The sequence below is a fragment of the Morone saxatilis genome, unplaced genomic scaffold (assembly GCF_004916995.1).
Source record: "Morone saxatilis isolate NCDOM2014 unplaced genomic scaffold, NCSU_SB_2.0 Contig8, whole genome shotgun sequence".
In the NCBI taxonomy this organism is placed as follows: Eukaryota; Metazoa; Chordata; class Actinopteri; family Moronidae; genus Morone; species Morone saxatilis.
The window spans coordinates 17,046,641-17,074,476 of NW_023340257.1; the positions used below are offsets into that span (position 1 = coordinate 17,046,641).

The following is a 27,836-nucleotide window of genomic DNA, read 5'->3' on the forward strand; positions in this document are numbered from 1 at the left end:
CTCTCTCTCTCTCTCTCTCGCTATCTTCTAGTTTGTGTTGCTCCCCCCTCAGTCACCCACCCCTTTCTCTCCCTCTCTCCGTTTCCCCTTCCATTGCCAAAGCTCCAACTTGTGCCACTCTACACTCGTCCCAGGCCCAGCCTCTGTATCTCTTTAGCTGAGCCAAGTGGGTATTTCAATACAGAGATTTGCAGAGCTCCTCTCACTGGCCTATGTTTAGAAATGGGCTTATATGATAGCTATAGTTATTGTGTTATTGCAGAGTCAGGGAAATCAAATGGTTTATTGTGCAGCAGACAGAGAAAACACTTTAGTGCTAGTACGTTCACTTAGTGTATATTGGGTACTTTGACAGTTCAAAATACATTGTGTTGTGATAAAGGGCATCACTGTTTAATATTATAAACAAAAAAGATTTTAATGTTATCTTGCACTGTACAGTTCCTTTGCAAAACAGGGAGACAGAAAAGACAACTTTTAGGGGAATAAAACCTGCATACTACACATGTCAGAGTGTTCTTGCAAATTCCTTAAAGATCTCCTTCTTGCTCATTTCTGTATAAACTTAGCTCGTATAGCGCATCGAAGGTTAAAGGTTGCATTCAAAGTTACATCCCACGTCACAGTAGATGTCTTGTGTTGAGTTGCCTTGTATCTAGGTAGTCAGCACCTCCCAGGAGATTTGTGAGTGTGTGTTTTAATGTCAGTGTGATCATAGAAGCTTAGGTTATGCTGTGTCATGGAACATTTGAAAGCAGCTCTTTTTATGGGCTCAAGTCCTCATTCGCTTTGATATTATGTAATTTGACACAGGGGGTTAAGCTTTATTATAAAGCACAACGCATTAGATGCTCCTCATTTTCCTCCCAGAAAGCATCTTGATAATTTACCATAGCAAGCCTTCAATGAAAAATACTTATCTTCAGGTAATGCTTATGTGTGTGTACGCACATATTTGACAAAGTGTGGTAGTAGCATTTTTGTGGAAACATATTGATTACTTGCATAAACAATTACAGGACATTGGATACACAGCGCTGTGGTATTGCAGTACATATATAGTTGAATGAAACTGTAACTCCATAAACGTATACATCCATTTACAGGTAGTTTGATTTATAGCAACAGTATCATGTTTAGAAAATGATTTGGATCATGTAGTCCATCCTAGAAGGACATAGGCCCAGCTTGTCCTTATCCTAATAGTCAACCCCATCCCCCATGGAGGGGTCAGTGCAAGCTGACATTTACAAGGCCTCCTAATCTGCTGAGAGATTGATGAACCCTCATCCAAAACCACCTCCTCCTTTCCACAAAACAAATGGCTTTGTTTTTAGTTTCACTCTCAAGCACGTTTTTTTATCACACAGTATTGGTTTGGGAACAGCTTTTGTCATGAAGAGTGGGTTTGTGTCCACATTTTCATACATGCGAACAGCCTATGTCTCTTTATGGCTAGATACTTGCCTGTATATGTCTAGTGTCCATTACACTCAGACATGTGTGTTGTGTTTATTATGTGCAGGGAGTTACACTCTGTACCTGCACTGCCAGGTCCCGTCCTGCACACAGACACACAGGCAAACTGAAGCCAGCTGGCTTTCAGAGAGTCTGCCATCTGTTCTGATTTATGTAAGACTGTTAACCCTGGACTAGGTTGGCTCCCACTAGCCCACTAGCACAGTGATAAACTAATAGAAAATGTACAAAGTGTACACAATGTTATAGGCTTGAACAATCTGGGGCTTTTGGTAGCTGTATCTGTTATGTAATTATGATATAAACCAGTACTTTTACCACTTTGGGCAATTATATTGGGAAAATGTATGACTGCAATATTTTTTTTTACAATATACATACAATTACAACTTAAACAAAAGTTTCTATATGTTTCCATATATATATGCTTTAATCTGTCATTCATTATTTCAGTTGTTCTCTTTTGTTGATGAAAGTTTCTACGTAGCATTTATGGGATCTGGGATGTTAAATATGTTTAACTCATACCTCACTGTTGGTCACAGGTAAACACTGCGTCACTGTCATGATGTTATTAAAAGTGGATGACACAATGTTGTTTTTACACTGGAGATTCAAATGGCAGATATTACGATATAGACGATATTGATTTGTGTATAATGTGATTTTATGTAACAACTTAGTTGCAACAGTGTTTTACCATAATTGTGAAGTATAACTAGTGCTGTCGATCGCAGTTGGTATTGAGGGCAGTATAATTTCTAATATATGTGCAATAAGATTCTGGCAGTTTCACTATATATTTTTTATGGCTGGGCCTTTTATATATGTTTATAGCGGCTTATTTTGCTGTCAGGAGTACATATAATATAAAAAAAAACATTTTAATGCCACACTGTGTGCAGAATGTAAACCATCTTTATTGTGCAAACTGCAATGTGGTTCCTTTTTAAAAAATAAAAAGGATTATAAAAGTTTTTATAATAGTTGTATAAACACTATAACCTAACAAAGTACTCAAAAAAGTATTTTTCTAATGTTCTATTGCACAAGTAACAAACAAGAGAGTTACAGCAGTTGTTTCAGTTATGCACCAGTATGGCAGTATATGGAAAAGAATCATATCATATACCGTCTGGTATATTGCCCAGCGCTACAGTGAATGTACTGCATATACATTGTTTTCGTCTCTTTATACAAACAGCAGTGTAGTAGCTGTATGAAATGCAGGTCTTTAGCAGGGTCACAGACTCAAGTTGACCTATTAACACTAATGGCTGTTACAAGTTTTTCTTAGGTGCTTGCTTCAGTGTGACAGGAGTGTCAGAGATGAAGGGCTAGAAAAGCAAAAAGTCTGGAAATCTCATGCCCCCTTTTCTGATTAGCATGTTGTGTTGGCTTGCATTAGGGTTGGGGGAGCAGAGAGTGGTCAGGGCAGACATATCTAATGCTTGTGAAGTAATGGGGCTGAATCAGCAGATAGCTCCACTGGGAGCCATTAGTCCAGACATGTGTCATTAACCCTTTCCCTGGCCCGAGCTCCACCCCCATCCACCCCCTCTTCCCTCAGGACGGGCCCTGAAGACCAGAGCACTGTTTCAGGTAGTGCAGATAGAGAGAGGGGGAAGGGGCAAACCAATGGCACAGATACACACTTTCATTTTCTCCTTTGACTTTGTTTCTAATATTTTCCTTCTCCATTCTCAGTCTGTGTGCTTGTCTCTGTGTCAGTGCTTTGTTTTTTAGATAGCCTAAGCAAGTCAGGCAAGTCTTGCATATAGCCTTCTCCAAAGCAAGTTAAAATAACGGTGTTTGATAGAGTTATGTTACACTAAAAATGTATATTTTAAGTATCAAATACTCACATCCTCCAGGGGTAGGCAACATGCAGCTCTTTATCCACTTTCCGGTGGCTAAGAGAACTACATTGGCTCTTTAGTATAATACAGGTTGCTGACCCCTCCTGTAGACTTTAAAGGTGGTTGTAAAAAGACAGGCATATCAGCTGTGGCCTGCAATTGATTTCCACTGTAGACAATGTCCATAGAAACTTCTCAAATCATCCCTGTAGCAAAATCCACATCTTTACTATCCAGCCACATGTGCAGTATGTTCTAAACATTCATATTTTGGCCAAAGTCTGTCTTAATACATGGTTTCCATTTGTAGCTCGCCAATTAAGTTGCTTGTGACAGCTGGAAATGGCAAGGTACTAAACTTTCTCAGAAGTTGTCACTAAACAATAAAATTCAAGCTCAATATAGCTGCTATTCTTTGTAAAGGACACTGCGACCAGCCACCTTTCAAGGCTACAGGGAATGAGTATTTTATACTAAACAGATGGGTGGAAATTGTGGGGGTGATGTTTTAGAAAGGCAAGGAACAACTTAAAAAAAAGTAACAGGGCTGAGTTAGTTGTACCTTTATAGAGAATAAGAGGCAGAGGGTGCTTTAAGTAACATGTTTGAGTAATAATTTTGGGGGTTCTCAGAGTAAGAATGTCCTTGATTTTTTTTTTTTTTTACGTAACCTTTTCGCAGGCCTCCTATGTTGGCTGCGGCTGCAGGGCAACAATAGAGAGAAGGGGCAGGCCCACAACACCTGCCAGTCTTAATGGTAAACATATGTCGAGAAATGCAGAAAGAGTGAGGAGGAGGAAGGGAGGAGGGAGAGGACAAGCACACTCCTTAAAGAGACTGTGCGTTCGTAGATAGGTTTTGAGTGAGTGTGTGTGTGTGTGTGTATGTGTTTGCAAATGTGCCGTTGTCTGCAGAACTGTCAGCATGTCTGTGTGGGCCTATGTCAGGTTGCATGCTGCAAAGCAGTGTCTGTGGATCATCACTTAGGTCTGCCCCTTAAGCAAAAAGAGATCCAGATAGTATAACTGCAAGCCAAATATGGTGAAGGATGGTAGATTGTAGAGCAGCGTCATCAAATTAGTCGGTGTGGTGCTCCAGCCTCCCTCAGGGTCATTTGTACCAGTTCAGCACTACGGTGGTTTGTCGTGCACATGCAACCAACGTCTGTACGTCTGAGTCATTAACACACATGTCAACACCCACAGGATGCATGTGTGGGTGTTTTCCTTGGTGCTCAATGTCATCATCACAAGTGTTAGACTACCAGTCTAGGTCTCCTGCCATGTCTAAATGTGTAGGCGTGTGTGTATTTCTGTCTGTATTGTGTAGTGTGTAGCTAGACTTACATGCACAGCCATGCATTGCTGCTATACGTACATATAGTCTGCGTGTATAAGCTCATTGTACCTTTTGAGGGGCCTCCCCCTCTCTCCCCCAGAGCTCAGCTGAGAACTACACGTCATGTCTGCCACCTTCTCTCTGGCCACAAAGCTGCCCATTATAGACAGACAGGGTTCAGTGACCAGAGAGTGGACTCCTGCTGCAGTAGATGAAGGCCCAGGCCCACCTTCCACATCCCACTTGCCCCACCTAAATCTTTATTTTGGCCTTTTATGCACTTTTTCTGCAAGTCTGTGTGCTCTTTCTTCTTGTTGTATATTATCTCTCTGCACTTATCTTAAATCTTCTTCTAGCCTTGTCCAGTATAGTTTTCAGTATTCAGTAGAGTTCCACCCCTTTTGGCTGAAATAAAATCGGTTGACAATCCTCCTAATAGTCCATCTTTACCTCTACCACGCCTTTCTTACTAGCCTCAGACCCTTTTTTCAATCTGAAAACACCAGTCTGACCTTGTCATGTGAAAAAGAAATAGCATTTTTCAGAACGATGACATACGTCTGCTCAGACACTGTCAGTATCAGAAATGTGCTAATTTTAAATACATGATAATACAGATGTTGTTGCTGTTCTGTATTTATGTGTATATTGCTATTAAATAGCTATTTGATCAACGGTTTCAGTGCAGTCTCAAATTGTGTTTGGTTACGCTGAAACAAAATAATTTTGTTATGGAGAGGTATATGTGTAGAAACAGGTTCAACCTGCTGAGACCAAGCAAAGCGAAGTAGACTGTGCCTGTCCTGCACCTATATGATGATGGCCGTGCCTAATTTTGTTCTATCTGCCTTAGTGTGTGCATGCGCTAAGACACTTGGTCTGAAAAGTCTCCTTTTAATTGAATATATTCCTAATGCAATGTTGTTTTTTTACCAGTTCCTTGTTAGGCAGCCAGCTGTCAAGCAAGTCAGGAAAGTCTGAGGGAGGGAATAAATGGAAAAAAGGTAGATCAAGGAAGGAGAGATGCAGAGATTTTGTGTCTGAATGCTGGAGAAGGTTTTTGTGTCCCGGGTTTCTCCTCTGCTGGCCCAGTCCGTCCATCTCAGGAGAGCTATAGGAATCCCCCTGTGTCCCATAGTCAGACACTGGCTGACAACTCTGACAAGCCTGAGGATTTTCACCTCTTTTACACACATGCACACACACCTTCAAAACAGACATTGGACACTCACAAGAGTGTCCAATGTCACAGAACATTTATTTCTTTCATTATTTACTCTGGTGTTCTTTCCTTATTTTCTTCCATTCTCACAATTACTGTGTTTATACTTTCTTCTTCTAATCTATACTGTCTCTCACAAACACATACACAAACAACATAAACACAGACATTTATGCGCATGAGTACTGCACACACACACATACAAAGACAACCCTTCCTTCCAACGCACACACACATTCTCACTTGCTGGCTGGCTCTAGAAGGAGTCAAATGGCTCAATGTGTTAAAAACATTAGGTAAGCATGGATCCAGCAGTGCTCCTCGAGCCGATATCATATGTCCTGCTTCATTACAGTCTGGTGTATACATTCAGCTGCATCTCTGACCCTCCATCTATCCATCCCTCTCCCCTCTATCCCTCCCCTCTCCTTTTCCCCCGGGGTGCTTTAACACAGAGTGGGCCATCTCAAGATGTTAGCTGAAGAATAGATGAGTTCTCTCATTATTGTAAACGCTGGACCAGGCCGCTTGGCTGTGGAGCTCATGCAGAGCACAGGGATTGACTCAGGTTTGGAAAAAAGAGAAAAACATTTATCTCTATATAAATAATATATGTATGTAAAGAAAAGCTAATTCATCTTAGAGGATTCATAAGTAAGGAAGCAGCATAAATCAAAGGGACGGGTAAGAAATTAAATAGCAAATTCATTTTAACAAACTATTTCTTGTCCACATGGCTGTACAGGCATTTTTTTTCACCCGCAACTATTTTGGGTCCTGATATGACATTAACTGCTGGGAGGGTGCTGACCAAAACCAGCTGAGCGGTGTGTGTGTTATGAGGCAGATAGACAGATCAGGAGAAGGAGAGAGATCCAAGCAGCGGGCCTGTAACCTGTATCCTGCCGACTGTGACCTCACGCCACACCTCACATCCCACAGCTGCATGTGTATGAGGTAGCGAACACACACTGAGGCCTTTTCTCCAGACTTCACCGCAGCACGCAGCCTGCTGCACCACACTTGTCTCTCCCTTGCAGGGAATCGGGCAGCACTAGGCTAACATTAGCAGTTTTCTTCCTTCATAAGCAGTTTACAGTGTGAGTGCACACATTTGTGTGGAAGATCACAGCTGAGAAACTCCTAGCCTAGCTCAGAACAACCAGGTACCTGCACCCAAGGCAAAAGGGAGGCCAGGAAGTGCCGGTCGGACGATGAGGAATGCTGATGGTGGTGGTTGAAGGGGGTATTGTGAGTGAGAGGAAGTCAGCAGTGGTTACAACAGAAAGATTCAAGGTGTGTGCAACATACAAATATTATATTTGGAGGAGATAGAAACTTACTTAGTTCACCATACTCTTACTCATCTAGCTACTGCCTGGCCATGTGATCATCCTGGAAAACAACAAATCTGAAAACTTGCTGGTTAATTCAGTCTTAATTGATTTGTGGGAGAAGAAAAAGTACTGGAAACAGAGAAATGAGAAAAGTAAAGGCATTACATAGAGAAAAGGGATACCACAGGGAAAGATGAGAGAGGTCTTAGATACTGTAATGGGCTGGATATCTCTCACTTGTATCTTTCGCCATCACTGACAGTCATCAACAGTGCACAGTTTGACACAGCACAGAGGACAAGGATTTCTATCACTTTGTGTCTGTTAGCCCTACCTCTGTTAGCCCTACCTCTTTCAATCATTTTCTTATAAAAAAGAAGGGAGAGGTCTTGTTAATCAGCTTTTGGCTTCAGTTTGGGGGCTCGTATATAAACCCTCCCTTTTCCTCCCTGTACCCCTGCCCCCCGTGTATGTAATAGATGAGGATAGCAGAGTGTATGTTTACGAGCGCGAGTGCTGGACTTGGCAGGGCCGAGCGAGCGCTACTTCAGTGTCTCACAGTTCATCACAGCTCAATGACTGACTGACTGGGCCCCTGTCTTTCTAGCGGAGTTTACACTATGTGCACACACACACTCATTTACACGCACTCACTCATACACACTCTTGACTCTCGCCGCTTCTCTTCTCTAAACTTCTCATATTTTCTAGTTCCTTAAGCTGCCCCCAGGTAATTGTTTAAGATTGTAGATAAATATCTGTAGCCATTAACCATATTGTTATCCCCCCCCCCCCCCCTCCCCCCCTCCCTTGCCCCCTCTCCACAGTGGTCCTACGCGTTGGAGAAGCCCAACACAGGCAGCGTGTTCAGCTTGGCCTGGTCTGCAGATGGCACCCAGCTGGCTGGGGCCTGCGGCAATGGGCATGTCATCTTTGCCCATGTGGTGGAGCAGCATTGGGAGTGGAAGAACTTCGTGAGCACCCTTACCAAGAGGAGAACCATGCAGGTAGAAAGAGAGCCACACACACATCCACATTTATGTTTCTGCCCCTTTTCAACCTTACAGAAAGTCAATTTAGTCTTGTCTAGAGACTCATGTTCTTGTTAAGTTTATTTCGATAAACAAAAGAAGTGATAAAAGACTGATATCATACAAAGCAATGTCAGAAACAGAAAGAAGGGGAACACATTGAAACGTACTGCAATGCCATATTTAAACCGTGAAGGGGTGAGTGAATATGCTATGTAGAGAGGGAAATGCTTCCCAGGCCTTGACTAGTTGTGGCCATATATTAAAGTAGGACCCTTCCAGTGTGCCAGTGTGCAGCCCTGCAATGACAATGACCAGCCTGTCTAGCTGCCTCTCTCTCTCCACCATTCTCTACTGTTTAAACTCACGCTAGCCACAAGGTAGCGTTTACACGTGGTTAACACACCCATATGTACATATACATACACACTTGTATACTTTCAGACACACGCACACCTACAGAAACAAGGTCACGCACATGCAAGCGTGCCAACACACGTGTGCACTCATTCGCCATAGACATCTTTACTGAGTGCAGTTTGTGTAAACCAAACAAAGTCGGGTCATCAGCCATTTATTTTCAGCCTCGCAGGCGTTTTCTGTCCCCCCCTCCCCCCCCCCTCCTCGCAGTCCTTTTTTAAAAGTGCACATCTGCCAGTGGTTTGTGAATCAGCCAGCTAAATTTACCACCTTGCGGTCAAATGTTTTTTATTCCTGGTTGTGTTGCATGTAAATTTGGCTTGCTGGAGGGAGCAGAGGAGGAAGATTTATAAAGCTGTAAAAATAACCCCACCTTTCACCTGGTGCTGGAAAAGGCCCTTTCATTCATTCACAGAGAGTGCTGGAGGGAAGTATTTATCTATGCAGGTGAAAAAATGAGTAGCAACCACCGCACGCACACACTTAAAACAGTAAAAACGTCTTTCTTTGACCACAGTTGCCCTACGTATACTTGGACATACTGTAGACTATTTCCTGTGTATATTAAGAATTAATGCACTCCAATGTGTCTGTGACTGTGTTCACCCCACTGTTAATGACGCCACTGTCTCCCCTTTGTTGTTTGGACATTTAAATGTAAAGTGTTTGCTCATTAGAATAAAGTTTATTTCTGTTCAGTAACTTTATTCATCGCTACTCTTGTTGTTTTCCCTTACACCTTAATTCCCCCTCCCTCCGCCCCCTTTCTTTCTCAGGTGAGGAATGTGATGAACGATGCAGTGGACGTATTGGAGTTCAGAGATCGAGTCATCAAAGCCTCTCTGGCATACGGTCACCTAGTGGTCGCCACTTCCCTCCAGTGCTATGTCTACAAGTCAGTAGCTCACTCCATCTTTGCTTGTCTCCTCTGGTCATACCCTATTCACACTGGACTGAAATTTTCTTATCTTATGATTTTAGAATATTACTCACACATCAGGCTTTTGTGCGAGACTCATCTTTTACATTTATTGACCAAATCCTGAGGGTAGTCTTTGGATCCAACTGAAATATACTTGCCACATAGCTAGATACGCCTCCAGAATTTGCACAGAAGGAGTCCAGGTGAAGAAAACACTACTGAATCATACTGAGATGCTTATTGTTATTGGTCTTAATGTTATCTGTGTATATGGTAGGTTAATTACAGGTGCAATTTTTGCTTTTATACATCCTGGACATGACATGACAGGATTAAGAACACACACAGCCTCTGCGCCTGTTACAATTGACAGGAGGACAGAAAGTGTATGAGTTTTTTTTTTTTTTTTACTGTATTTCTGTAATGATTGTGTCAGTCTGTGTCTATCTCTTAATGCTCTATCTGTAGATTTATCTGCTCTCCTGTCATCTCTCTTTCTGTGGGTCTTCTCAACTCTGCACTTATTTCAGATGTAGCCCTTCTAATTATTATAGTTATCTAGTTATTAGATGTCTGTGTTTTCACAAATGTTGCTGTTTTGTGATGTTTATTCATGCCAGCTCAAGAAACTGGAACACTCCTCTCATCTTTGACCTGAAGGAGGGAACAGTGAGCCTCATCCTGCAAGCGGAGAAGTGAGTCTCTCTATTCCAGGAGCAGTGCAACAAGAAAGAGAACAGGCTGTTGGATCATCTATCAGCTTCTCTAATGCTTCATTACTTCGCTCTGACCACTCCTCAAGTAGCCAACCAAGCATGCACATACACACACACACACACACACACACACACAGGGGCTGTGCTCTAGATCAGCCAGCTCTGTCATACAATAAGGCTGAGAGTGAAACCACTGGGGGAAATTAGATTAATATGGAGTAGTTCTTGTGCAATACTCCAATGGAGTGTCACCGACACTCAGCACAGAGCTAAATAGATTACTAGCCAATCTGAAATCACAGTTGAGTTGGATAAGTCTTGCTGAGTAAGTCATTGTGTTTTTAATCTGCATTACATGTTTCAATTACTGGCTTGTGTCAGTTGATTAACTGTTATCAACTCTTCATTGTTTTACTTGATACTTGATCTATTTTATCTCCCTCCTTGCTCCTCTTCTTCCCTCCCCTAGCTACCACACTTACCCACATATAAAATCATCATCATATAATCAAAAATTAAAGAGAAAAAAAGACAAATGCAGGACATGAGAGGTCACTGAATGAAAATTATGTGAAACAACGTATGGGGGAGTGGAGAGGGTTCCATGGCCTAGGTTTATGTTGGTTTTCCTTTAAATTGTCACCCATCTGTATATATACAATAAACTTACTCCACTCTCATCCATTGCATCCTCTGTTCTCCCCCACCCAGACATTTTCTGCTAGTGGATGGAGCAGGATTGTATACGTTCTCCTATGAAGGTCGACTGATATCTTCCCCCAAGTTCCCTGGTATGAGAGCTGACATCCTAAATGCCCAGGGTGTCTCGCTTAGCAACGACACCATTGCCATCCGGGACAAGAGTGATGAAAAAGGTGAGGTGACAGCTGTTGCCACGAGAATTATATAAATAACATGAACTGTGTGTTTACTGTGTACTCTTTTCCATTCTCCTCACCAGTCATCCTTCTTTTTGATGCCCTGACTGGGAAAGCCCTCGGTGATGGGAAGCCCTTAACCCACAAGGTGGGTAATCCTTTCCCCTCTTATTGATCGTATGCGTTTCAGCAAGAAGGAAGTGCCCGACCCAGTTATTTTGCCTGCCTGTGTGTGCTAAAAGTACGAATGTATAGCGCTGTGTAGATTCACGTAAGCTGCTTATGATCATTTTGCCCCTAAAGCTTAGCAAATATCGGAATATTTTGTTTTAATATAACGTACAGTGTAAAGAGAAGATGATTAATACAGGTTTATAAATCAGATTCTAGACCAACAAAGCAAAAATCAGCTGGTTTTGTGAACGTTGAAGAATGTAAATTGTGCTGATAAGTTAATAATCTGCATCATGAACTGATATGTTAGCATTGGATATCTTATCAGAGCGTAGTAGTGCCTGGTTACACCAGAATTTGGCTCTGTGAAAATAGTTTGTGCGTCCTTGCAAAGTAGGTGGTGCTGGACGCTTGGTGACGTATTGACCCCATAACCCACAGGTCATTTTTTAAATTGATTGATACTTTGTGGTTCTCTCCGTTCCCCCGAGGGTCAATAAAATTTGCAATTGGTCAACAGTGTGAATTTGTGTCAAATTCCCCAATGTTGAACTCAAAATTAACTTAACTCCTCTGCTGGTATTTCCACTGATTATGTTGATTCCATTGAAACAAATTAATTTCAAAATGTGGCCGTTGTTAATGTGAGCAGATTATAAGGGTCATACTTGGTATCTAAAGAGTCTGGAGTTGTATTCTTTTCCTTTCCAGAGCCAAAAAACACAAAAGTGTATTAGCAGGCCTAGCTAACTAGCATACTTTCATCAATATTAACGTACTTAGCATACTTTCAGCTAATGACTGTATTTTTTGGAAATAGCTCCGTTTAGGACAGGCACAGGGAGATGGCTTGAGATCACAAGTCACCCTCAAAGTGTACATTGTTTGAAAATGCTGCTGCATAAATCCCCCCCTTTGTGTGGTTTGTTCAAGTATGTTTTGTTATAGTAAGCATAACAACCAAACAGGGCTATGTTAAAAACATATTGCCGTAAAGTACTGCACTATAATACTGACATCGCTTGAGCCAGACTGCGCTATAAGATTGATGCCACTGCTTATTTTCCATTTCTTCTATCTGAATCAACTAGTGAGGATGCTGACTTTCTGCCTGCAACCTTTAACGTTTAGCTATAGGTAGTGGCTAATTGTTTGAGGGGAACAATTTTTCAGGGTAAGTGTCTGTGTTAAAAGATACACTAACCCATATCCAGAGGGAGACAATAAAGACACAGTAAGAGAATGGGATGTGGAGTCAAAATAAGAAGGAAAGAGACAAAAAGAAGGAAAGAATTAGAAGAGAAGGAAAAGAAGTGGAGGTAGCAGTACTTACTGTTTGTCAGCATGGCTTTGTCTGCCAGTGCTCCACAGCTCCAAGACACTGCACTGAAGCCAGCTGGCTCCGGCCAAGAAAACACACACATTCACTCACACACAGGTTCAGACACACATATACGCACTCGATGTCTCTCTATCTCTCTCTTTCCCTCATATACTCACACACTTGGCAGGAAGGCTGTTGGGTCACGGTACAAACCCCCCCCACCCCCCTCTTACTTGGTTTTCCTGATCTTTTGTCGTCCTTCCATCATTCACTCCTCTGTTACCCCTGTGCTTGTGTGTGTCATTATTCATATGTAGCTGGAGGTGGTGGAGGTAGCTCTGGACCAGAGTGGCCCATCCAATGAAAGGAAGATCGCCCTGATAGACAAGAACCGTGACCTTTACTTGACCTCTGTGCGTCATCTTGGGCGAGAACCCAAAATCTGCAAGATTGGTGAGACGGGGAGGAGGGAACCCACTTGGCACGATGTGAAGTGACTCTCTTTGTTTTTATACACACGTGTAGCTAACATTGGCCTGACTGTTGTCTGTGTGCTCTGTCCTGTAGGTAGCATGGTTCACAGTATGGCATGGAATGATGCTGCTAACATCCTGTGTGGAGTCCAAGACAACCAGTTAACAGTGTGGTACTACCCGAGTACTGTCTTCACTGACAAGGACCTGTTGCCAAAAACACTGTACATACGGGATGGCAGGTAGATATGTACAGTCCTTTGCTCTCACTTTTATAGTGGAATTATACTGTTCACCAGAGTGGTTATGTTAAAATTAGAAGCTGGCCAGAATTACGAGCATCCAGTAGCAAGGAGTGCAAAAGTCCAGCCACAGTGCCCTGACGATTTTCAAGTGAGCTTAAAAAAAAGTCCTGGAAGAGAAGGAGTAGGAAAAGATGTAAAATAAGAGCACAAAAGAGAGATAGAAGCAGCTTTTTTGCACCTTCCATCTCATTCCCCACGGTACAACACATTTAGGCACTCTTTTTTGCCAGCAGCTGTCAGACTGTACAATGCTTCCTGCCCAAAAGTCCTCAGCGTCAGCCAGTATAGGAGGTGCTAAGGCAGAGTGCCTGCACTGTCTGTACAGGCACTCTTTTGCATGTCTCTGCTACACTAATCTGAACATTTGGTTGAACTGTATATTTATTTATTCTTTGCATCTCTCAGTGGTCTATGGCTTGCTGTTTTTACACTTCTTATGCTGAATCATACTTTTTTCAGACATCATACATTTGGTCTTAAAGGGTTTTTTTTTTGTGTGGTTTTTGGTTTTTACTATTTTGGTGCTCCAGCAGCCAGATTTTATCACGGGAGTCATTAAAAGTTTGTTTTTATGCAGTGTGCAAATGGGGAACACCAGATACCAAGTGGCGAGGGCTAATGAATAAACAAATATAAAGGCTCCAGTTTTACAAATGTGTCTAGGTTAGGATATCTGTGATGGAAGGCAGGTTGGACCAAGTACAGTGGAAGTTACAAAAGCAGCACTGTCAGTATGTTATTTCATCAGTTCAGCAAAATTGTATATGTGGTGGGCTGCCACAAATTACTCTTTGTATTAGAATTTCTGGCGCACACGTGCAAAGACTGCAAGGTCAATAAGTCGATTGTTGTATTCTTAATTTGAACAATCCATCATCCTCTACGTGTTAACATGTTAAATCAATTTTTTACTTAGTTATAACATATTCCATCATCCGAGGTATGTTATTGAACAGTCAGTCTTTTTCCCACGTGAGAATTCAATTTTTTTTCACACCCACTAACAATACTTGCAAACTGGCAAACACTCATATTGTTCGTTGCTGGCTTTTTTGTGACAACAAAGCTGTAAGGATGTAGTTACACGTACTTGTTCTAACTCTCTCTCGTGTGTGTGTGTGTGTACTTGTCCCCTTCAAAGTGAGTTCAGCCGTACACCTCACATTCTGAGCTATGTTGGCACCAAAGTGACGTTACGCCAAGGAGATGGTTCACTGGTGTACAGCAGCGTGCCTCCCTACCCAGCCCTCCTGCACGAATACAGCACCTCTGCGCGCTGGGAGGATGCACTGCGCCTCTGCCGCTTCGCCAAGGTAAACCGCCCACATATCTCTATTAATGTGCGCTAATTGTGAAGAAATTGCGTCAAACTTGGCTGTACCTGCTGTAACATCACGTTTATATCTGGTCTTATGTTGTACTACATGGAATGGTTTGACTCGACTTTACTTTCTACTTCTTTTTCCTAAGGAGTTGCTACTCTTATAACAGGATATGAAGGGATGGTGTTCTTCATATGTCTGTACTTGTGCCATTTTTTAGAGAATAAAAAAAAATTGGTTGCTACTGATGGCAGCTTGGCTATTTAAAAATGGGGGGTTGTGCAAATGTCCTGGGTTTCGTGACCAATCAGTAGTCTGCCCTGTTTTCACATCACCTTTTTAGCATTAGCTCAGCTCGCTTGGATCAAAAAAACGTACCAGGTACTATCCATCATGGTAAACCAAAAAAGAGCGAGTCGAGCATGCAGCTTTAGTGTTTGGATATCCATTTGGAGTATTTCTTTACATGTTAAGAACCCAAACAAAATGTATTCTATTTGTATTTATATAATTGACTTTAAGATAATGTGACATTTCCTGCAGTCTAGGGCTCAGGCACAGTCCAGGTTCCTGTGGTGTGTGTCACATGCACACCCACATGCATGTATGTATGAAAGAGAGCGGGACAGAGTTTGAAATGAGAAGGTAGTAGACAGTTTTATGGGACCAGACCAGCAGGCTTTAATTAGCCTTCAATTAGCCTGGTGACACCATTTACCGGATTTACCCCCCATAGACCTCACTCATAAATACACACTCCGCTGTATGCATGTGTAAACTCTCCACACACACGCACACACAGAACGCTGTGTCTTTGCTTGGGCAATGATGCAATAACCACAACCCTGGAGAAATGGATGGCTAGTAGCAAAATGAGGGTGGGACAAAAAGGGATGGAGAGAGAGAGGCACTGGTTTTAAGAGCCTTTTCCTCGATCCCCTCCCCCTTCTATTTCTGGTAAGAGTTCGGTGACAGTGTGGCTTTTTCCAGAATTACAGTCGACGTTGTCAGTAAGTCCTCACCTGATTCATACATGTAATAGTTTAGAGCTGCACACAAAACAGGAATAAATAACAGTAAATGACCCTTATAATCTAACTATTATACAGGCACACCAAAGGAGGATTTTGGGCTAAAATTGTGATAAGTTGTTACATTTTTGTGTAAAGTTTATGACCTCAGGCCAACAGTGGCTATTTGTTGTTTACAGGAATGGTTTCCGATTAGAGCTGTTTGTCTTAGTGATGGACTCTGATTAAAGGGTGAATTACACAGCGGTGACTCCAGTGTGAAGTTTGTGGTTAAGGCTTCATTTTAATGAATGCAGCTGCATGGAATAAAGCAGTGACACATTTGTTGGATTCATTGATGTTGCGTGTAAGTGTCTGTGTTTGTGTTTGTTTCGTGTGTGTGTGTGTCATGCATGTTTTCTTAGCATTTTGGAGCATGACTACAATGGGGCCTGCCAGGATATGAGCAGGATGTAATGGGGAGTATAAAGACATCATCATACCCCTGTCCCTATGCGCATACACACACAAACACAAACCTTTAACTATTTCGATGCTGTCTATATTTCTAGTCACTGCAAGAAGAATTGACTTTGTATTTTAAATAAAGCATTTTTAGGACAATGTTCAATGAAAGTTACATGTGTTCCGATAATAATGATCTGGATATGGTAAGTATAATAAGTATAGTATAGTGAGTATGTGAAAATATGAAATGTAAAATGGGGAAACACATTCAAAAACTAGTCTCCAGGTCATTGTGTCAGATTGTCATTTAAAGATGCTTTCTGCTTCTGTTCCTCATTTTTATTAGGACCAGTCTCTGTGGGCATGTCTTGCTGGTATGGCTATGGCAAACAGGGAGCTGACCACAGCAGAGATGGCCTACGCTGCCATTGGGGAGGTAAGACCTTTAGTATAAAGCTAATTCAGTTGAACACACTGTTTTTTGCCAGCTTTTCCAACACAAGTAAATACACACAGCTGAATAAATGGAAACTTCAATGATTTTGATGGAAGAAGTAAGTCAAAGAGACCAATTATTCTGTATCTCATTCGCAATCTCTTTTTCCTCTCTCTGCATATCCTCTCCCTCTCTTCTTTCAGTTACCTAGGGTGCAGTACATCAACTTTATAAAGGAGCAGCCATCTAAGGAGTCGTCTTTGGCCCACATGCTGATGTTCAGTGGTCAGGTCCAGGAGGCTGAGGCTACTCTGTTACAAGCTGGTCTCATCTACCAGGCCATACAAGTCAACATTGACCTGTTCAGCTGGGAGAGGTACAACTCAGTGTTTGTGTGAAATTGTGTACAGCTGGAAGGAGAGAGACAGCATACGCTTTTTCTCAGCCTTGTAAGAGCTATGTTTTTTTAGGTTTGAGTGAGAGTCATGGTGAAGCATGTTTGTCCATGGATGTGTATCTACATTTTGTCATCTTGTGTCCAGGGCACTGGAGCTGGCAGTCAAACACAAGACCCATGTGGACACTGTGCTGGCCTATAGGCAGAAGTTCCTACAGAAATTTGGCAGGAAGGAGACAAATAAGAGATTCGTGCAGTACGCTGAAGGGGTAAGTTAGGGCCGCCTGTCTGCTGCACTGCATTAATTGATTTTGGCAGCGATGACACTGGGTGCCTTTTAAGCAGTGGAGGTCTTTTTCTAATTTTTTCAAACAGGTTATCAACTTTTTATGGCACTGCTTGTACACTCCAAGTGCCTCCAGTTGAGAAAACTCTGCTTCTTCTCTGCTGTCCTATCAGAATTCAACTAAAAATGGAGGAAGTTGTTGCTGTCCCCCGCTGGAGCTGTTTATTCTCACAGATTATTTGGAGGAACATTAGTGGGGTCTGCTGCAAATAAATGCCTCAGTGTGATCAGGATAAGGAGGGGAAAAGCATTAAAACACACCACACTTTTCAGCCATCCAGTGTGATCCCCGCCTTATCGTGTAATGTGACTAATTTAGCTGCTTTGCGCTATAAATCCTATACTGATAAAAGCAAAGTACAGTATTTTATCTAATCTCATTTCGTCTCGTCTTTCTGTCTCTCTGCCAGGTTGAGGTTGACTGGGAAAAAATCCAGGCGAAGATAGAGATGGAGTTGTCTAAAGAGAGAGAAAGAGCCGCTAATGCCTCTGTGAGGAGCAGCATGGCATCGCGACGTTAATGCTCAGGGGACACTTCTCTAAAACGTTAGCTCTGCAGAAATTGTTTCCCATGTGTTTTTGACATTTGGGGAATATTAGGTGGTTTGGCTCTGCCTCAGAGTAATAAAAAAATGTCTGTTCTTGAGGTACAATGTCCACCATTAGTTCCAAATACAGTAACTTCAAGTAAAAAACAAAAGGGAACATTTGGAGATGTGTAGTCCATTAGTAGGCCGTAAAGAATATGACACTTGACTCTGACTCTCACACCACAAACTTGTTTCATACACTGTAATGTGAAACATTTGCACCACACCGTACGTGGCATTCTGTTACTGCGGGTGAATGATTTGACTTTTGATAAGAGTATCGGTATTTCTCAGCAACAACACCCTAATGGCCTTTCTGTCATATCAGCCTCTCAGTGATTTCTGTGTCTAAGGTTCAAAGTTGATTATCTTTTTTCCACTTTCCAAAATTGACTTGGTGAGCTCAGTTATGCACAAATGTATTGCTTTGTTTTTGTTTTTGACTTAGTGTTTTTATATGTATAGATATTTTTACAGTTTATATATTCAAAGCTTTGCCTTCTGTAAACACTAAAAAGATTGTCAGTTAATAAAACAGATGGAAATACTGTATATATTCAGCCTCTTGTCGTATTTCTTTAATGTCTCGATGCTTCACTGGTTTTATACAAAGATCATAGAGTATCTTTGAGATGTTTTTTCAGCTTTGCACATGCACCCAGAGGGTATTTCTGGGTGTGTGTGTGTTTTAGAGTCCAATATTTCTACAGTGTGTGCTTCTCTTTGAGTTATTCTTGTATTTCCTTTTCTGCTGAGGTGTGAAACCAACTCTTTGCCATGCAGCTCCACCCACTGGTTGGCAGAGGGCCAGTACATCAGCGGACCATTATAGCCTATCCATCTCCTGTAGTGGCCCAGGAGGGACACATGAGGGAGAAGATCTGTCTCAGGGCTCTCCAAAAAGACAACTGCTGGACCATATCACGATGCTGTGGACTGATAGGGTAGAAAGTGATCGGCATAATCCCTGAAATTGTGAGTGGCCACAGATGCTGAAACATCAGAGAAAGCAGTAGATGTAGGTAAATCTATCAATGGGTTCATTCTCTCTTGCTGTTCTTGTTTTTTGTTCAGCACGCTGCACTTTTAGCCGCTTCTAGTCTGAGTCTCTCTGAGTCACTGTCTTTCTCTGATTTTACTCCCTCCATCCGCTTTCTTTCTAAGTCTACTCACTGTGATGAACCATAGTCATCCAGACCAAACACCATTAATCTATGAAAAGACTCATCAGCAAAGGAGTCAGGTTTCACATGCATTATCACAGAGAGCGGCCACAGACGCAGTGAAAAATAGAACTGAAATGAGTTTTGTGTTGTATTCATGCTGTCTTTTAAACGATACAAGGCATATTGTGCCAAATCTGATCTAATCTGTAGATTAAGAATAGGAAAGTCAAATTTACTCTCAGTGAGTATTTCATATTCTTTAAACTACACAGCACACAGTACTAAATACATTATTTCATTAAACCACAGAGTTGCATTCCCATATTCAGTGACTGGCAACATCTCCTTTATTAGATTGATAGCCAAACAATGCAGCTCCCCCAAAAATACACTTCCCGGATTTAATGTAGAATTTATGAGGAGGATAATGCTCATTGATTTGACCTTTTATAGTGTATCTGTTCTTTGGTCCAGCGAGCAAGAGAACAACTGAATCATTGGCGCATATTCCGATGTTGCTAACACCAAATCCATTTTGTGTGACTGTGTGTGTACTCTGTTTATCTGTATGCCTGTCTGTTTTCTTTCTGTCTGTGTCTCTGTATATGTTTGTGCACATACAGTATATGTTTGGATTGTAATATGTGCGTTTGAGGAGAAGGAACTACATCGCTGTTCTTTCTCCTGCCAGGGGGGGATGTCCCAGCTTTACGTTATCTGATATAAGTTTCATGCTGGGAATTGTACAAGACTGGTCATGCCTATGTTCCCAAACCCCCCCATGCAGGATACATATGGGAGCTGGTTCACAATGAATCGCAATGACGATGAAGGAGTGAGTGAAAAGTTACATTCACACCTCTTATGGTTTGATACATGGCTTCATATATCTTAGGGTCACATACTCAACCCATCAGTGGGTTTTAAGCATGGATTTATTGCTTCTGAGTGCAAACTCCACCAACCCACAACTTTCCCTCTGGATAGAGAAACCATCAGTGTTCACTATTGGCTCTACCATCATGGTCCGGCAGTATAGGATTACAAAAGCCACCACAATCCCACTCAGACTTTTAGTGTGAGAGCATTAGCTCAAGGTCTCTAATTGTAGCAAGTCTAGATTTGCGGGTATAGTTGCTTTAGAAGCCACATCTTCTATATTTTAATAGCTTAGCATTTGACAGAACTTTGTGGTAAATAAGAATGCTTTGATATACTGTCTTCTATTACACTGTCCCAACAAGTATGCATTGGTCTTTCTGATGACACATAACCACCCTGGAGCTTCTGAGATAAATCAGTTGAGTTGATTTAATAAGTTGGGTCACAGGGTGTGAAGGATGGAGGATGATGAATGATGATGATGATGAATGGAAGAATAGGTAAGTAAAGTGCTCAGTTTACTGACTACACTTTCCCATTGCAGACAAGTAAATAAATCTGTCCGTTTGCCATGGACAGAGATTTGTTTGATGCACTGGAGGTCAGAGCTGAAAAAATTTGTTGGCAACTATACAGGTAATTGTTTAAGAATGAGAATCAATGAGTTAAGTCATTATTTTAAGCAAAATTGCCCAAAATGTACTGGTTTCAGTGTTTTTGCTGTGCCTTCTGTGGTGCTACAATAAATGTAATTGTGTTTTGGTCTGTTGGTCAGACAAAACAAGCAATTTGAAGACATCATCTCTGGCTCTGGGAATTTTCAGTAGTCATTCTATAGACAAACGATAAATCAATTAATCATCATAATAACTGGCAGGTTATTCAATAATGAAAGTAATAATTACTTACAGTCCTAATGGAGATTCTATTTCTATATTTTTGTCTTCTACTCTTTTGGCCTGGGACTAATGGTATGCTAACATTTCTTCAAGTCCGGGCTGGAGAGAGGATATGACAAGTCACAAGTGTGACTGTTTACCACATGCCTAGTTAATATCAAAGTAAAGCAATGTCTAATGACAAACAAGCTTAATCTTATAACATACTGGGACATTTTAATGGACAGTTAAAGGCAAATATAACTTTAATCCGTGTAAACAGGCCATTAAGCTCGATGTAATGAGGTGTGCGTCTGTGTCAGCTTGGTTTTTCAGTTTGAAGCAGCAAAAAAGACACTCCTTGTCTCAATGCACATTAGCAAGGGACAGTTACACAATTATGGTCAACATACAAGTAGATCTAAAGGTATTCTCAGTCTGCATCTTCAGATCACTGAACAAAGAAATTATTGCCTCCTGTTGGTCTCACCCTTGTCTCCTGTTAGATGTCCCTTTGTCTTTTCCTTTGCTTCATCTGAGCTCTACACTGTTAGTTCTGCTTGGGGCACCAGTTGTGATCTTGTATAACATGCTATCATCAAAATACAACTTTGTTTCTTGGCAGCTTATGCCCTATCAGTATACCAGCTGTAATCTCTGCCATTGTGTTTTTTTCCTGAATTCAAAACCTGGGAGACACTGATACATGCAGCCTCAGGGGCAGCAAGGCTCCCAGGATCAGAGCTTTTTTCTTTTCTTTTTTTTTAAACTACACACTTCTTGCAGTAGGCATCAGACATGGCTCAGGTCACTGATAAAATGCTCATGTGTCAGCCCCCAGTGAAATGCGTGTGCGTGCATGTGTTTGAGTCAGAATATTGCTTTCATGCTGATAAGATATAAATGAACTGTCTCTAAAGCTGGCTGATAAAAATGTGTGCCTCAGAAAGTATTAAAATATTGATATTCCTCTCTTCACTCCCTCTTCCAACCCACATTTCAGGTTACTGAGGGAGGGGGATCTAAATATTCTTCCTTTTGTATGCAAATTCAATAAAGAATTAAAAAAAAGAGAAGAATGTCTTTCGGGTCCAGCAGAATATATTGCTTTAAAGACTAAGAAAGGACGAGAATATGACAGAAAAAGAATGGTTTCACGGTGCCACTTAAAATTGAGGTGCTGAAGTAAAACTTAATGCGATTGTGCCGCAGCCAAATTAGCTGTCCCTATCACAAAGAGCGTCAATTTCAGCCGCCTTCGCTTACTTTATAATCTCCTTTGCTTAACCCAAGCGTCCATTTGCATACAAAAGGCGAGTAATCCCCTATAATCTTACAAAACACGTACATTTTCTCAGCCTCCTCCTTTTATTCGTAACATTCGGGATTATAATTGCACTTGAGTTTATATCTCTGCAAGATAATTACCCTGATTATATTAAAATAAGAATGCTGTATTGTCTCTGTAGCTTTGTTTCCCGTCAGACAGAGTTCCGAGATGTCCTTGGGCTGAGTTGCGGTCCTGACACCTCCAGGACATCCCGTCTCTGGTCTCCAGCTCTCGGTCCCGCCGCTCTCACCCTGCCCTGCCCGCCCCGCTCGTTTTCCGACAGCAAGTTATCATCGGACCGGTCTCTGTGCATCTCCTGCATGCTTTCCTCATACGTGGGCAAATATTTGACCTCGTCGTAGGCTGGCAGGTTCGGAGAGGCGAAGTCCCCGAGGCTGTACTCGGGGTATCGGTCCAGCAGGGAGTCCTGGGACGCCGATGCGTGCCCGTGAAAGAGGGAGGGCTCCTCGGTGCGGTCGTGGTTCGGACCGTGCCGGCGGGGCCGCGGGCAGATGATCCGCTGGATGAAGTAGCCCATGGCGAAGAGCAGCAACAGGATCAGGATGCCGGACAGCTTCCGCGTAAACCAGCCTACGTTGTCGAAAAAGATGTGGATGGGGAGCTTGCAGCAGCGCACGGCGGAGCTGGCACTGCCGTTCCCGGCGGCGATGGGCGGGCAGCACTGCTGGCCGTCGCCGCACTGGACCTCCCCGCAGCTCCGGAGGGCTTGACAAGCGGAGACCAGACATGCCGACAAAAGGGTGCCAGTGGTCCCGCGTGTCGTCCTGCCGTCGCCCGGCAGACGGGGCATCATCTCTGGATCTCCCGGGAAAGTGAACGCGCACGTTTTGCCGTCTCCCGTGCGTGCGATCTTATGTGTTAAAAGTCCAGGTGTTACAGGTCTGCCTCTCTCTGCAGCTGTGCACTAATCATCCGCTCACACAGCCACTGCAGCGCGGAGCGGGACAGCAGGTGCCCCCCCGCTGAGGACGATAGGAGTGGAGCAACATCAGTGTCTGCAGGGAGCAGCGATGAGAATCATGAATAATCTTACATCATTATTACGTGCGGACACAGCCATCGGTTCCCTTGCTCGTACCAGTGCGACCTGCAGATATGGTGTCCATCATCACTTGACACCGTCGCGTTTAACCTCACCTGAGCTGTCAAGAGTGTGACCCCAGTTATTTCATATCAACAGCCCCCCTCTCAGATGCTGCAGAGCCCGTGGTTTGTGTTGTTTGGTTGGATTCAGTAGGGGAATCCTGTACACGTAGGAGCAGTGACAATGGGAATAAATGTAGTGGAGTAAAAAGTGCATCTCCATCTGAACTGCAGTTGAGTAGAAGTATAAGGTTGCACAAAATGTTCATACTCAAGTAAACTCAAACTCAAATTTGTACTCATACAGTACTTAAAGTAAATGTATTCAATCCACCACTGGGGGCTTGCAACCCTCTAAAGGATCCCTGACCCTAGACCCCACTTCATGATCCATCATCTCCCCCAAAAACGCCAAACCACGCTATAAACTTTCACCCTTGCTGTATTCTGCATGGACACAGGGCCAGATGTAACCAGTAAGGGTGAATGCCCCTGATATAAGACGCCAACAGATCTACCCCTCTCATAAAAAATGAATAGTTCTTGCAATGTGGGCTGTAATGGCCCCCCATTAGAACAGTGTCTGGATTCGCATTAGTCCAGCATCACCCTAGAGGACCATGTGTCTGCAGCATTGAAGGACATAACCATAAAACTTAATCTCCAGTTTAAACGACAGTCTCCTCTCCTCAACGTGTAAATTTACACTAAAGATGCCCGTTTGGATATCATCCAAGAATGACAGACGGCTCAGTGAGCTGTTCTACAATATGAACTGATTAATTAAACCAGTCAGCGTGTTGTTTTGCAATAAAACAGCGACTGTATGAATAATATTCTACAGTGGTTGTACAGAGTGACCAAGGTCACTTTCAAAGCCTTATGCCCTTATTGGATTTGAAAGGCCTCCTGAGAGAATTGGATTTATTATAATAGAACATAGAAGACTACAGCTTGTATATATATTTAAAATAAATTTTGATATGTGTTGAGATATGGGTCTTTAAAGCCTTTTGTCAAGTTTCCACGGTGGAAATCGTGGTCAATACTTTTAAATTACAGGAACATTTCACCCCCTCCTGTCTTCATGTTACTCTTTGTCACTAATAGCCAGTCTGTACTCCTTTCTGTCCTAAACAAGGCCTAATGCACAATGCACCAAATCTAATTACTGGAGCATTATGACGTGAAATTCAGTAGATGGGTAACATCATGCAACCTAATTTATGCAGCATCGTATTTCTTTCTGTAATCTGCCTCAATTAGGGAAATGTGATCGCAAGGCTCCCTTCTAACCAAATAAACAAATACACAATCAATACCCTGTTGACAGTGGCTCTCAGAGAAACACTTTTCAGTGCCTTTGTTTTCGAGGGCTTTCCCTGCACTTCTGCTATTCTGCTTCTCCATGGGCTCTTACTGACATATGTAGGGAACACTCTCTCTGGAAAGTAGAAAAACGCTGCCATCTCCACAGTATATAGGAAAACCGGAGACCAGTTGGCTTTTTAATCACACCCAAATCAAACCAATGTAAGCAATTATGTAGATTAGGTAATAAAGATCTTTATTCATCCTGAAGAAAATGGAAAGTATAAATGAAAGTGCATAATATTAAGTAATTTTCCCATTAAATGTTTTGTTTTGTTTGTCACTGATCACAAGGATTTAATGACACTATATTAAAGTATAATCCCTGCCTCGTCCTTTTGTCTGACTAATTCTCCTCCTCAAGTCTGTTTCTATCCCACCACATCCTGCCTCCTTTTCCCTCTTTCCTTGAAATCCACCACAAAGTGCTGAGTACGATTGATTGAATAAATTCTCTTTTTTCATCTCTTCTCCCCTCCTCTTTGTTCTCCGTCCATTGTGGAGCAGCTTTCAGCAGACATGTCAAACTAATTGGAGACTTACTACATCCCCTTGGAAACAGTAAAGGACAAGTGTTCTTTGCATTGTATATTTACCAGAAAAAAAGCAACTCTTGTTTCTGTGCTCCGACAGATGTCATTAGGCTTTTGAGACCTTGGTGCAAACATAGAGACTGGTAGACAGATGTAGAAATTATATACATAACAATCTGTTAACACAAAGGCCGCTTTGGTGCTGTTGCATTAACTGACACAATAATTTGAAGTTGCAGCCTCCTGTATAGCTAACAATTAACGTGATAACTCATCAACTATACTATAACACTGTAATAAATGTGCTGCGCAGTATGCTTCCATTAATCTGGCACAAAGGTCTCTTGTGTTGTGCTTAATAATTCAGTCTTATGGGGTCCATTAGCCTGGTGTAATGATGAATGGCAGCGTTCATTTTCATGTGTCAGAGATGTTGATGTACGGACCGCCCAACTGTCAATGTCATGGTTATCGCGTTTGCATTAATTATGAAACAAAGAAAGCTTTGTCACCCCTCAGGCTTTGTTAATGGACCCACTGATGGTTCTGACTTTCGCTTTGTTTGCACCAGAGCAGAAGTCATAACCTCGGGGTTACTGCCCTGAGACCAACTTCAGCCTCTGTAGCTTCTTTACTGTATTTAAGGAAAAAATCAGATTTTTACATAATGTGATATACTGTTGTGATCAAGCGTATAGCATCCCAGCAGTATTTAGTGTCCACACATACATTATATAAAGAATCCCCTGCTGTGTAAGCACGTATAAGAATAGTTATGTCTGAATTTGCCGACTATAAAGGATAAATGTATACCTTTAGTTTAATGTGTGTGCAAATATTGTATCTGTGCAGTTCTTAGCCCAGAATTGCAGGATACGTGTGGGTGTCATCAGCGTCTGTGTATTCCCATCAGCTTGAACTCTAATAAAAAGCAGGGCCTTCAGTCAGTGAAGATTGTGTGAATCCAGAAAGTCCCACACCACAGCTATTTCACACCCACGTACTTCCTCTAATCTTATCGCTCTGCTGGCTCAGAGGTCTTTAAGTGTACAGGATTGTGTGTGTGTTGAGAGTAGGGGGCAACTATATTTATGTTGTACTTTGTATGTGTGGGTGTCTTTGTAAAGTCTCAAGCATGTTTTTCCCTTTTTTTGCATCACTGCACAATATGAGGTTGAGTGAGAGGGACATGGTAAATGGAAGCAGGAAGTGATGACATGTGACACATGCTGTAGGACAGTCTTCATTTAATACACTGCTCAGTACTAACTTTGTGCTTTTTCCTCAGAACTCAACTAAACAAGCGTGTGGATGTGGTCTCTTTTAGGAAATATGTTTGAAAGAAAGTGTGCACCTCTTACCTTTATGTGGCCGGCGTTGTGTAGTTTTTGGCTTGGAGAAGAATCGGAGTCCTGACTTCTTTTGAGGAGAAAATCTGCTCTAAGAGCCCCCCAAAAAATCCTTCAAAGTAGTGAGAGAAGGAGGTAAAATACTTTTTCTGTCTCAGTGCTCTTAATAAAGCTGATGAGTTGGGATGTTTCTGCTGAGCTGGACTTTTTGACTTTACAGTGAATAACTTTACAGTGAAGGTTGCCCATGTGATGATCGTAGGCCATAATACACCGCTATCATATAGACAGGTTTGATGAGTAAGAGCACTAAGTGATTTGACTCAGCATCGTTGCTTTTTGTTCAAATGGGAACATCATGTTGCCAGGAAAGGTATATATAAGTATATGGACATACATCAGCCACTGTGTTTTTACTTTTTGTTAATACTGCCGCTTCCATCGGACCATACAGGGACATTAAAATAGAGTATAAAATGGAAAATAAGTTTGAAATAGTATCACAGTTAATTATGAAAATGAGAACTTTAGGAGGTCATAGCATTGCTGTAATGATCTTGTGGTGTAGCTATGGCTGTTCATCAACGGAGGTATTGTAACTAGAAGTGGTAATACTATCTGTTCCTGTGTCTTTAAATAAATACAAACTTTAATTACAGAAGATAAATGCTGCCCTTCCACACTGCTACAGAAAACAACCCAAGATCTTAAACCTAACTACTGTTCTTCTACTGGGTAAGAAATTATGTATTAATTAACTATCAATTAAGACAGAAGCTGTTTTTCTGTAGCATATTATTATATAGCTGATAGCACAAGACACAAATCTAATGTACACACACTGAAACCTCAGACAGATTTAATGGAAAAGTTCTCATCAGAGGGATGTGAGTGTGCAGCATTAGGGGGCATACACACAGCTTTTCCTAGACTGCTAAAAGCCCCCAACCAACCCCCAAGAACAAGGGCAGCCTCATTTTCCCCTATAAGATAACCCGTCTACAAACACCCAGCTGCTGATGACTCAGCTACTGGGACTCACACTCACATACATACGCACAAAAACCAGACACCTGGAGGTTAAATATAGGATAAAGTTTTCTCATTCCCACATGTTTTGAGAGGAGGCGGAGGGCAGGGGATTTTTGACCCCTAGCCTCCACACTACTGCGCTGA

The 27,836-nt window shown here is 42.1% G+C and overlaps 2 protein-coding genes across 3 annotated transcripts in view; one reads left to right on the plus strand and one right to left on the minus strand.

The window, feature by feature from the left end:
• The window catches only part of ift80 (intraflagellar transport 80 homolog (Chlamydomonas)), a 35,543-nt gene extending 16,942 nt beyond the window's left edge, over positions 1–18,601 (plus strand). For both annotated transcript variants that reach the window (XM_035679712.1, XM_035679711.1), the window contains exons 9-20: positions 8,063–8,242; positions 9,463–9,581; positions 10,229–10,303; positions 11,036–11,199; positions 11,286–11,350; positions 13,018–13,153; positions 13,268–13,415; positions 14,620–14,791; positions 16,625–16,714; positions 16,918–17,090; positions 17,257–17,380; positions 17,868–18,601. In XM_035679712.1, coding sequence (XP_035535605.1) covers positions 8,063–8,242; positions 9,463–9,581; positions 10,229–10,303; positions 11,036–11,199; positions 11,286–11,350; positions 13,018–13,153; positions 13,268–13,415; positions 14,620–14,791; positions 16,625–16,714; positions 16,918–17,090; positions 17,257–17,380; positions 17,868–17,978 — 1,557 coding nt within the window. In that variant the 3' untranslated portion in view covers positions 17,979–18,601. The remainder of the gene's footprint in view (positions 1–8,062; positions 8,243–9,462; positions 9,582–10,228; positions 10,304–11,035; positions 11,200–11,285; positions 11,351–13,017; positions 13,154–13,267; positions 13,416–14,619; positions 14,792–16,624; positions 16,715–16,917; positions 17,091–17,256; positions 17,381–17,867) is intronic.
• Positions 18,602–21,208: 2,607 nt separating this feature from the next.
• On the minus strand, positions 21,209–23,277 carry LOC118341326 (uncharacterized membrane protein C3orf80 homolog). Its single transcript, XM_035679555.1, has one exon. It carries the CDS (start codon positions 23,115–23,117, stop codon positions 22,455–22,457), a length of 663 nt encoding a protein of 220 aa, XP_035535448.1. The 5' UTR covers positions 23,118–23,277; the 3' UTR covers positions 21,209–22,454.
• Between the last annotated feature and the right edge of the window lie 4,559 nt (positions 23,278–27,836).